The 12230-nt window shown below is 46.0% G+C and overlaps 1 protein-coding gene across 2 annotated transcripts in view; it reads left to right on the top strand.

Moving 5' to 3' along the window:
• Window positions 1–12230, top strand: part of LOC140405482 (ceramide synthase 6-like) — a 139100-nt gene that overhangs the window by 92219 nt on the left and 34651 nt on the right. For both annotated transcript variants that reach the window (XM_072493975.1, XM_072493976.1), the window contains exon 7: window positions 9035–9163. In XM_072493975.1, coding sequence (XP_072350076.1) covers window positions 9035–9163 — 129 coding nt within the window. The remainder of the gene's footprint in view (window positions 1–9034; window positions 9164–12230) is intronic.

Here is a 12230-nt window from a genome sequence, read left to right on the forward strand (position 1 = left end):
TAGGAAGGATGTGGAAGCATTGGAAAGGGTGCAGAGGAGATTTACCAGAATGTTGCCTGGTCTGGAGGGAAGATCTTATGAGGAAAGGCTGAGGGACCTGAGGCTGTTTTCGTTAGAGAGAAGAAGGTTAAGAGGTGACTTAATTGAGGCATACAAGATGATCAGAGGATTGGATAGGGTGGACAGTGAGAGCCTTTTTCCTCGGATGGTGATGTCTAGCACGAGGGGACATAGCTTTAAATTGAGGGGAGATAGATATAAGACAGGTAGGTTCTTTACTCAGAGAGTAGTAAGGGCGTGGAATGCCCTGCCTGCAACAGTAGTGGACTCGCCAACACTAAGGGCATTCAAATGGTCATTGGATAGACATATGGACGATAAGGGAATAGTGTAGATGGGCTTTAGAGTGGTTTCACAGTCGGCATAACATTGAGGGCCGAAGGGCCTGTACTGTGCTGTAATGTTCTATGTTCTACTGACTTCATCCTGCTTTCTGGGAACTGTCTTGAGGCTGAACCCAATTGCTCGCAACCGGAGTGTTGAATATGACCCCAAGTTGAGCTTCTGACCACTATTTGCGCCACCCCCTAAGACCGTCTGTATTTCCACTTCCATTACCGTTCTGCCCTGCCTCGGTTCATTTGCTGCTGAAACATCTTGTTGCTGTTACCTCTCGACTTGACTGATCCAATCCACTCCTGGATAGTCTCCCGCTGTCTACTCTGCAAACTTGAGATCATCCAAATGCCTGTGTCCTTGGTTACACCAAGTCCTGTTCATCCATTATGCACACGCACACACCCTCCTGGTAAAGCAGTGGTGCTCCTTCAAACCTGTCTCTGTGACCAACCTTACGGCCGTACGTCCTGATATCACCGTGTGACTGACCCGATTTTGCTGAGTACGCTCTTCTAAAGCATCTTTTGGATGTTTTATTATGTTAAAGGCGGTTTATAAGTACAAGTTATTGACTGGCTGTGTACGATTTCTTTAGGATTGATGTGGTACAGGAAAAATTTTAAACCATACATTTTTTTTTTTTATTATTTCCTTGGGATGATAGACCACTTCAGAAGGCATTAAGAGTCAGTCGCTTTGGTGTGGGACTGGAATCACACATAGGCCAGATCAGGCAGGTTTCCTTTTTATTACAGTCTCATAGCTTTGTGGCTACTTGGTAAAACAAAAATATATACATAAATGAATTCAAATTCTCTAACTCGTGCCCTCTGGATTATTATTCCAGATGACCATTTCCTGAGGTTTGGTATGGGCGGAATGGTTTTTGGGAAGGGACTGACCGCTTGTGCTTTCAGCTGCACCTCCTGAGTGGTGCGTACCACTATTTTGTTTGCCTCTCTTGAACTATCTGTTTGGTGCAGTGCTGTAATATGGCTATGCTTTTAGCTGGTTTGTATGTATTCCATCCCTAATCCAAACTCATGTGCACACCAAGCTATACTGTGCTAAAACATCCTACTTTGCTCTAGATTTGAAAGAATCGTTTCCTAATTAATGGTTCGAGATATTGCTGCCGACTGTTTGTGCTGTTTTGATGTGAGCCATAGGTGGTATGTGCTCTTGGCAAGTGTGCTTCATTTGGTTAACCTGATCTAGCAGCGTGAAGAGACTGATGACTCTTGCGAGAGGCCTCGCGCTCGAGATGTCGCGTGCGATGTGCCGTCATGATCTAGATCTCGCCCATGCTGGGCATGATCCAGATATACATATTTGAATAAGCCATTAGGCTAGTTTAAACATGTCTGCGTTGGATTCTCCCGGAGCCTGGCAACCAACGGCCTTGCCAACGAGGTCTGGACCAGGCACCGATTAGTACTGGTCCACACAGATGTGGCCCAGGCCCAACGGCACTTGGGGGACTCCCAGGCCTTTGGAGACCCCTGGGTGGTAGGGGACAGGGCATGGTGGCACCTTGGCACTACCAGCCTGGCACTGTTGTGCTGTTGAGGGCACTGCCTGGGTGACAATGCCATAGTGCCCAGGTGGCATGGTGGCACTGCCAAGGGTTTGAGCCTGAGGAGGGGGGGGGGGGAAGAGAATGAAGGGGCCGAATAAAGGGGGGGGGGGGGAAGAGAATGAAGGGGCCGAATAAAGGGGGGGGGGGGGGTCAAAATGGCAGCCTGGTCTCGCTGGCGGGTTCAGCTCCCCAATAATGGAAACATTTCTGAAGTGAATAGAAGCAGCCAAGAACTGAAACCCGTGGCACACCGGCACCCACTTCTAATCACTGAGAATATGTCTTTCATGCCTACAGCGATTTTCCCTCTTTTTAAAAAAAGGAAAGTCAATTGCTCAATTCCACACTTTCGTAAGTGTGCTCTGGACCGGAGAGAAACTCCCCAAGAGGTTTGGTTGAATCGCGGTGTGGATCTCACCCAAACACTCCACCAAACCCTCCCAAAATGACACTTCAAAATGTTTTGGTCGAATTGCACCCTAAAAATGCAGTGTTTTTTAAAGGGAAACTGCATCACAGTAAACAAAATCTCAAAGGACACATAAACAAAACATGTAATTGAAGGGGTGGACAATGCACCCCCTTAGCAAGTATGTGTGCGTACTCTGGTCTATCAGTTTAAATTCGGAGCTAATGTAGTTTTTTCACTTTATTCTCTGGCCCAAAGCAAAATGACCTTAAACTGCTGGAAAATGTAATCCGCAGCAGTGCAGTTTAGGTTAAAACCAGCAGTGGAGTCTTCTTTGGGTTATGTAGTTAGCTAGGAGAGCTTTTTGAGGAAATTAAATAAATTCTAGGCAAGGAATGGCTTGGAATGCTGTGACTCCTACTTGCACACTCATTTTAACTTCAATCCCCAACATATTTACTCCTGGAGAACTTAATTTTGATTGAAGTTAAACTTTGAAAGCCCTTTCCTGATGGAAAATGACTCGCGTTTAACAAGTGACGTGGTGAGTCACGTATACCGACCGGGAAGGCCTTGGATTTGATCCCTAGCCTGTACTGAATTTGTTAAATCTCCACAGGGATATCTGTGCTTGACAAATCTTGCAAAAATCTTTTTGGAGGTAACAGACATGAAGCAGAATGTAGTGTCTGTGAACTTATGAAACTTACAAAAGGATACTGATGAAATGGGTTAAAAAGTAGAATTCACAGGGGCAGCACGGTGGCGCAATGGATAGCACTGGGACTGCAGCGCTGAGGACACGGGTTCGAATCCCAGCCCTGGGTCACTGTCCGTGTGGAGTTTGCACATTCTTCCCATGTCTGCGTGGGTTCCACCCCCACAACCCAAAAGATGTGCAGGGTAGGTGGACTGCCCACGCTAAATTGCCCTTTAATTGGGGGGGAAAAATAATAATTGGGTACCCAAATTTAAAAAATAAGAAAGTAGAATTCACAATGTTCATGAGTGTAATAGAGTTCCTACATTGAAGAGAAAGGCCATTTGGCCCATCGAGTCTGCACCAACCCTCTGAAAGAGCACCCTACCCAATCACCCACCCTATCCCCATAACCCCACCTAACCTACACATCATTGGACTGTGGAGCACCCAGAGGAATCCCACGCAGACACTGGGAGAAAGTGCAAACTCCACACAGACAGTCGCCCGAGGTCGGAATTGAATCCAGGACTCTGGTGCTGTGAGGCAGCAACTCTTGCACCCAAAGGCGAGAAATGTTTTTGTTTTGTTTGGAGGAGGGTTTGAGGGGAGGCAAAAAGAACTGGGAAATTTCAAAGGGCAGTTTGCCCTCCGACTGTCACTTGCACCTCCTGAGTTGTTAGAATGGGAAAGGGCCTCTTCCTGCCTACCCTATTGGTGGATTAACATGGATCGCACTCAGTCAGTCGGTTTAGTGGTTAGTAGAGACCAGCAGCTTTGGTTTGGAGTAGGGTCTTGTGACAGTCAGCTGCACGTCATATGAATTTAATATTTGATTAAATGAATTATCTTGGCTCAAAATTGGAGACCGTATGCCAGCAAAACGATCTCTGTTCTGAAATAATCCAGCGCGTAACCTCTGCTATGTTTCTAGCTTCAACCTGGTTGGTGCCAAGTATTCTACTGTCATTTAACATCAAATTAGTGCTCGTTCCTGTCAAATGAAGCTGATAAATCCAGTCTTGAATCTAAATCGTCGTGGTTATTTGTGCAGTGTGGGTCTTATGTGCGACTAGCAGATGAATTTAACCTGTAAAAACAGAAGTTCATTGATCCCAACTACGAAGTCTAATACACTAAAAGTGGAGACAACAAATTCCTTTTGTCGCAGATGCATTGTGGCTGGTTGCATTCCGATTCCTGCTGTTTCTGACCTGTTCTTATTGGAACTCCCCGTTTGTGCACACTGCTGCCATTTCATGCTGACTGATTCTGTCACCTGCAGTTGACTGAACTGCTTGCTCTTGGCATCCTTTGTGTTTCCTTTTATTGGCAGCATGTTACCATCTTTGTCTATTCACTGCTCGTAGTCATGGCTGCCTGTACTGACCTCGCTGTGTCGGAGAGCTGATGTACGAGTCCCCATTTCTACAGCGTGCTTGGCGCTTTGTCCAGCATTCTGTCCATTCCTATTGTGTCTTTGTGCTAAATTACCGTCCTCTTTTAATCATGATGATGTAAGGGCCTCTGAACTGTGAAAGGGCTCGATTTCTTAATTGTTTTCGCTGTCCAGAAGCTGAAACCAAGTATCACGAGATTGACCGTGGCAATTTGAACTTCTTCAACTGCAGCACGATCGCACTTTTTCTTTCACCATCTAAATTTCCTGAAGTTGCATACCAAGGAGCGGCGTTTTGTTTTTGTCGGCTGGTTCAGTTATTGGGCGGGAGATTTATGTATTTGTGCCTGTAACTGCTCATGTGATTTCAGTTCACAGCATTACCATCGTTTGGGAGGTGTCAAATAGGCACTTGCTCTCTGAAACATCGTCCAGGCAGCATTGCAAAGGCCTAGGGGAAGGCAGTTGTCAGTTCGCCCTCCCTCTCATTTCTCCGATTGTGAACTGTTATTATTGTAGCTTGTATAAAAACCGCAGATCCCAAAGAGGGCGAGCTGCACCAACCTCTGTAAAGTACATCTTCTATTGTAGTCATGGCGTGTGTTGGAGTTAACCTGCATTGGACACTAAACAGGGGTCACAATGTAAATGTATCCAACTCGGCCACATTGAGCATGAGGAAAAGAGCCATGGTTAGGAGGGGCAGAGAAAAATGGAAATCTAAGAGGGCTCTTGTATGAATTGAAGTGACTTGTATTGTACCAGTGTCTAACTTTGGCAGTATTGATTTGCTCTCTTTTGACTTGGAAGTTATAAAAGACATCGCCTGGCATGGAACTAAATGCAGACGGAAGCCAAAGATGTATGTCTGAATCATTTACTTGTTCCCCATTTTTATCAAGAGCTGCGGCCCTTGGCTATGAAGAAATGTTGACTGTGAAATGACATCACATCTATTATCGTGGGATTAATGGCCCCAATATTTATTGCGGGGGGGGGGGGGAATAAGCCAAGAGAGATGACTCCTAGGGGTATAGATTCACAGCTCCTTGAAGGTGGAGTCGCAGATGGACAGGGTGGTGAAGAAGGCATTCAGCAGGCTCGGTTTAATTGGTCAGAATATTGAATACAGGAGTTGGGACATCTTGTTGAAGTTGTACAACACATTGGCAAGATCACACATGGAATACCGTGTTCAGTTCTGGTCACCCTATTATAGGAAGGATATTGTTAAACTAGAAAGAGTGCAGAAGAGATTGACGAGGGTGCTATCAGGACTTGATGGTCTGAGCTATAAGGAGAGGCTGGATAGGCTGGGACATTTTTCCCTGGAGCGTAGGAGGCTTGGGGGGTGAGCTTCTGGAGGTCTATAAAATAATGAGGGGCATAGATAAGGTAGATAGTCGACATCTTTTCCCAAAGGTAGAGGAGTCTAGAACTAGAGGGCATAGGTTTAAGGTGAGAGGGGAGAGATAAAAAGAGACCAGAGGGGAAATTTCTTCACACAGAGGGTGGTGAGCATCTGGAACGAGCTGCCAGAGGCAGTGGTAGAGGCGGGTACAATTTTGTCCTTTAAAAAGCAGCTAGGCAGTTACATGGGCAGGGTGGGTATGGAGGGATATGGGACTAGCTCAGTGATAGAAACTGGGCGGCATGGACAAGCTGGGCCTGTTTCCATGCGGTAAACATCTATGACTCTTCTTGCTGTTTCCAAGCCTCTAGTTCTCTACATCATGGCCGTCCTGTTAAAATGGCACTCATTCCCAGAGTTAAGTTCATACTTTGTTTTGGAAAAAGCATTTTTAATCAACGTCCGAACAGCTTTTCATCAAAAGATTGACTAAACCCCCTGTAGTCCAATTGCACATGGGTAACATTATTGCTCATCTGAATAGAATTATTTGTTTTTAAAAAATCAACAGGCAAAATTACAAGCAAGATGGGTATGTCAGGAATAAGCGAATGACTAGGGAAAGAGTAGGACCAGTCAAGGACAGGGATGGGAAGTTGTGTGTGGAGTCTGAAGAGATAGGCGAGATACTAAATGAATATTTTTCGTCAGTATTCACTCAGGAAAAAGATAATGCTGTGGAGGAGAATGCTGAGACCCAGGCTAATAGAATAGATGGCATTGAGGTACGTAGGGAAGAGGTGTTGGCAATTCTGGACAGGCTGAAAATAGATAAGTCCCCGGGTCCTGATGGGATTTATCCTAGGATTCTCTGGGAGGCCAGGGAAGAGATTGCTGGACCTTTGGCTTTGATTTTTATGTCATCATTGGCTACAGGAATAGTGCCAGAGGACTGGAGGATAGCAAATGTGGTCCCTTTGTTCAAAAAGGGGAGCAGAGACAACCCCGGCAACTATAGACCGGTGAGCCTCACGTCTGTAGTGGGTAAAGTCTTGGAGGGGATTATAAGAGACAAGATTTATAATCATCTAGATAGGAATAATATGATCAGGGATAGTCAGCATGGCTTTGTGAAGGGTAGGTCATGCCTCACAAACCTTATCGAGTTCTTTGAGAAGGTGACTGAACAGGTAGACGAGGGTAGAGCAGTTGATGTGGTGTATATGGATTTCAGCAAAGCGTTTGATAAGGTTCCCCACGGTAGGCTATTGCAGAAAATACGGAGGCTGGGGATTGAGGGTGATTTAGAGATGTGGATCAGAAATTGGCTAGCTGGAAGAAGACAGAGGGTGGTGGTTGATGGGAAATGTTCAGAATGGAGTTCAGTTACAAGTGGAGTACCACAAGGATCTGTTCTGGGGCCGTTGCTGTTTGTCATTTTTATCAATGACCTAGAGGAAGGCGCAGAAGGGTGGGTGAGTAAATTTGCAGATGATACTAAAGTCGGTGGTGTTGTCGATAGTGTGGAAGGATGTAGCAGGTTACAGAGGGATATAGATGAGCTGCAGAGCTGGGCTGAGAGGTGGCAAATGGAGTTTAATGTAGAGAAGTGTGAGGTGATTCACTTTGGAAGGAATAACAGGAATGCGGAATATTTGGCTAATGGTAAAGTTCTTGAAAGTGTGGATGAGCAGAGGGATCTAGGTGTCCATGTACATAGATCCCTGAAAGTTGCCACCCAGGTTGATAGGGTTGTGAAGAAGGCCTATGGCGTGTTGGCCTTTATTGGTAGAGGGATTGAGTTCCGGAGTCAGGAGGTCATGTTGCAGCTGTACAGAACTCTGGTACGGCCACATTTGGAGCATTGCGTACAGTTCTGGTCACCGCATTATAGGAAGGACGTGGAGGCTTTGGAGCGGGTGCAGAGGAGATTTACCAGGATGTTGCCTGGTATGGAGGGAAAATCTTATGAGGAAAGGCTCATGATGGACTTGAGGTTGTTTTCGTTGGAGAGAAGAAGGTTAAGAGGAGACTTAATAGAGGCATACAAAATGATCAGGGGGTTGGATAGGGTGGACAGTGAGAGCCTTCTCCCGCGGATGGATATGGCTGACACGAGGGGACATAACTTTAAACTGAGGGGTAATAGATATAGGACAGAGGTCAGAGGTAGGTTCTTTACGCAAAGAGTAGTGAGGCCGTGGAATGCCCTACCTGCTACAGTAGTGAACTCGCCAACATTGAGGGTATTTAAAAGTTTATTGGATAAACATATGGATGATAATGGCATAGTGTAGGTTAGGTGGCTTTTGTTTCGGTGCAACATCGTGGGCCGAAGGGCCTGTACTGCGCTGTATCGTTCTATGTTCAAACTGGATGAGTGAATGTGTTTTGTCATCGGAATTGAAAAAGAATTGTTTGAAAGCTGAAAACGGAAGCTAGCCATACTCTAGATTCTTCTCACAGAATGGCAGAATCATTATGGCGCAGAATGTTTGGCCTATCGTGGAAGATTTGAGACAGCTAGGGGCAGTGAGAGAATGGTCATTGTTCCGTGCTGTTCGAATCCACCAGCACACATGGATGCCATTGAGACGACCGGCTCCATAAATACTGAGTTTCCACATTTTCCTGTGTTTTCTTTTGCTGTTGGCTCTGTCCATAGTCATTTTGATGGGTTGTTTTAGTTCGAGGGAGGAAGTCAGGAGCTTTAGTAAAGCGTTTTGACCCAAAATTTGACGTGGGGTTAAGTTGATACCGTTGATGGACTCTCAGTATTGGCACCATTACTGCTGCGAGGTTCAATATTTCTGACCTTGTACAGTGTAAATGTACATTTATTGAATATATACTTGCACGTGCACAACACTATGTGGGTTCTATTGTTGGAGTGAATCAAGTTGTCCTTGTACCCTATATATAGTCTGCATGGTTTACACTGGAGTAAATCTGGGACAGGCTGTACTGTGGGATGAATCTGGTTGTAGTCCCTTGTTTATTCTGTGCTATGTCTCCCTGCCGAATAAAACCAGTAAGTCAGCTGGTTCCAGATATCTGTCAGTAACCAACCCCTAGAAGGTGTGAGGAAGAGCGAATCCAGCAGCTACTGTAGATCAGTCCTATTCAAACGGCACAGTGTGTTTACCCGCGTGTCCAGTTGCTCATCGATTTGACACTCCTCTTTTTACCTTTTGCAGGATTTCCTTATTATGTTTCTCCATCACCTTGCCACAGTTGGATTAATTACATTTTCTTACGCCAACAACATGCTGCGAGTCGGGACACTCGTCATGTGCCTTCATGACGCATCTGATTTATTTTTAGAGGTGAGACTATCTGATTGCGTAGTACCCCTTCTGAGTGTTCGCGATTCTCCATATAAGTGATACTGGCTAGAAAACCACCTTGCATCAACAATATTTGGTTCCTTGGTGGCAATCTGTGAATGGTTTTAATCAGGGAGCACTGACATTTGTTGTGACCAGTTCTCTCCAGCACGGCGCAGAAAGTAAATTGCAAAGGAAGCCCCGACGGCAAGTGTGAAACTGTAAATGATTAAAGGGAGAAAAGCCCATCAGTGTGAAATCTCATTTCCTGCTTCAGATAATGGTTATAAACCACTTGACCCGAGATTGCTTGCAAGTAGTAACATGTGGCGTTTCCCACTTTTTAAAAAAAAACACCTTGGCTGTCACTTTTTTCTAATATTAATAACACGTTGAATGTAGGTGGGAGATTATGGTTGTGCATTAAACCTCCCTAAAATGAGCATCTAAAATCTGGACTGCTTGTTATCTCACACTGCAGAATCTGATTAAGGTTTCCACTCGGCTAATGGTTGATTCTGAGGCATGTTTACGAGGTGTCTGCCAGAATCAGTTCAACTTTGCGAGTATGAATAATGTATGACCCATGTTCCCCCACCACCCCAAAGATTCCAACCCCAATGATCCGCCACTTGTCTAAGGCTGCTGTGGGAATGTGGCAGGAGCAGCTCTTCCAGCGTGCGTGGCTCAGACTTCAAATTCGGTGTTGTGGGGTTGCCAATGCCAATTTAGCTGAGCCTGTTTTGAGGCAAAGTGCACTACAGCTCCTACCTAATCCTTTCTGATGGAGAAACAAGCTGCCAATCACCAAGTGCCCAATGCACAATATCGAGCATTCTCCTTTTTAAAAAATAAATTTAGAGTATGCAATTTTTTCCAATTAAGGGGCAATTTAGCGTGGCCAATCCACCTACACTGCACATCTTTGGGTTATGGGGGTGAGACCCACACAGACATGGGGAGAATGTGCAAACTCCACACGGACAGTGTCCCGGGGCCGGGATCGAATCCGGGTCCTCGGCGCCACAGGCAGCTGTGCTAACCATTGTGCCACCATGCCGCCCTATATCAAGCACTTTCAAAGCTGGTCAAGTAAAAGACAAGTTCCCTCTACTTTAAGGGTCCTTTTAAAGCTCTGTGCCCCAAGGTTGAACATGGAACAGTCCAGCACAGTACAGGCCCTTCAGCCCACAATGCTGTGCCAACCATTTACCCTAATCTAAGATCAACCTAACCTACACCCCTTCAATTTACTGCTGTCCATGTGCCTGTCCAAGAGTCGTTTAAATGTCCCTAATGACTCTGGCTCCACCACCTCTGCTGGCAGTGCATTCCACACACCCACCACTCTCTGTATAAAGAACCGACCTCTGACATCTCCCCTATACCTTCCTCCAATCACCTTAAAATTATCGCCCCCCGTGACAGACATTTCTGCCCTGGGGAAAAGTCGAATTCAATAAGAGGTTGCAATTCTTTTTAGCTGTGCCCACATGTAAGCTCGAAATAGGATGAGTATAGATGGTCTCCATTTAGCTTTTTTCATTTCATAAATGCATGAAAATTGACTATCCCACAGGATTGCTGAACTGGAGATTGAAAATTTTTCACGTGTGCTCGGACATGCTCTTCAGAGGTTGGCATGAAGATGCTTTAACGCAGAGCTGACAGACCCTTATTCATTTTTTATTTTTATTGAAGTTTTCACAAAATATCAACAACAAAATGAAAAAGGAGCCCAGTAGAATTAAATACAAAATAAAACAACTCCGTGCCCCCCTCCCCCCATACATAAATAATAAATTAACACCCCGAATTAACACGTAGCGAACATAGCAAATATATACACCCCCTCAGATCCCCCAGTGTAGGCAAACAAAAATAAAATAGACCCCCCCCCCCCCCCCCCCCCCCCCCCAAGGTTGCTGCTGCTGCTGCTGCTGACCAGTGTCTACCGTTCTGCCAGGAAGTCCAAGAATGGCTGCCACCGCCTGAAAAACCCTTGCACCGATCCCCTTAAGGCAAATTTCACCCTCTCCAATTTAATAAACCCCGCCATATCATTGATCCAGGATTCCACGCTTGGGGGCCTCGCATCTTTCCACTGAAGAAAGATCCTTCGCCGGGCTACCAGGGACGCAAAGGCCAGAATACCGGCCTCTTTCGCCTCCTGCACTCCCGGCTCCCCTGCAACCCCAAATATTGCGAGCCCCCAGCCTGGTTTGACCCTGGATCCTACCACCCTCGACACCGTCCTTGCTATGCCCTTCCAAAACTCCTCCAGCGCTGGGCATGCCCAGAACATATGGGTGTGGTTTGCTGGGCTCCCTGAGCACCTGACACACCTGTCCTCACCCCAAAAAAACTGACTCATCCTTGTCCCGGTCATGTGTGCCCTGTGCAGCACCTTAAACTGTATGAGGCTCAGCCTCGCACACGAAGAGGAAGAGTTCACCCTCCCAAGGGCATCTGCCCACGCCTCCTCCCCCAACTCCTCCTCCCACTTACCTTTCAACTCCACCACCGAGGCCTCCTCCTCCTCCTGCATCACCTGGTAAGTTGCCGCGATCTTCCCCCCCCCCCCCCCCCCCCCCGAGAGCACCCTGTCCTGTACCGTGCATGGCAGCAGCAGCGGGAATTCCACCACTTCCCGCCTGGCAAACGCCCTTACCTGTAGATACCTAAAGGTGTTCCCCGGGGGGAGCCCATACTTCTCCTCCAGCTCACCCAGGCTCGCGAACTTCCCATCCACAAACAGGCCCCCCAACCTTCTTTTTAAAAAAAAAAAAAATATTTTTATTGAAAATTTTTGGCCAACCGTCACAGTACATTGTGTATCCTTTACACAGTAATATAACAATATAAATAACAATGGCCAGTTTTATAAACAAGAAATAAATAATATATAAACAAAACCAAAACTAAATGGCAACTGCCTTGTCCCAGATAAATATTCTCCAAAAATATGTTTTAACAGTCCAATATACAATTATCTATAACAACAACCTATACATATTATACTTATATATTAACATCCCTGAGAATCCCTCTGGTCCCCCCCCCCCCC

The sequence above is a fragment of the Scyliorhinus torazame genome, chromosome X, assembly GCF_047496885.1.
Source record: "Scyliorhinus torazame isolate Kashiwa2021f chromosome X, sScyTor2.1, whole genome shotgun sequence".
In the NCBI taxonomy this organism is placed as follows: Eukaryota; Metazoa; Chordata; class Chondrichthyes; order Carcharhiniformes; family Scyliorhinidae; genus Scyliorhinus; species Scyliorhinus torazame.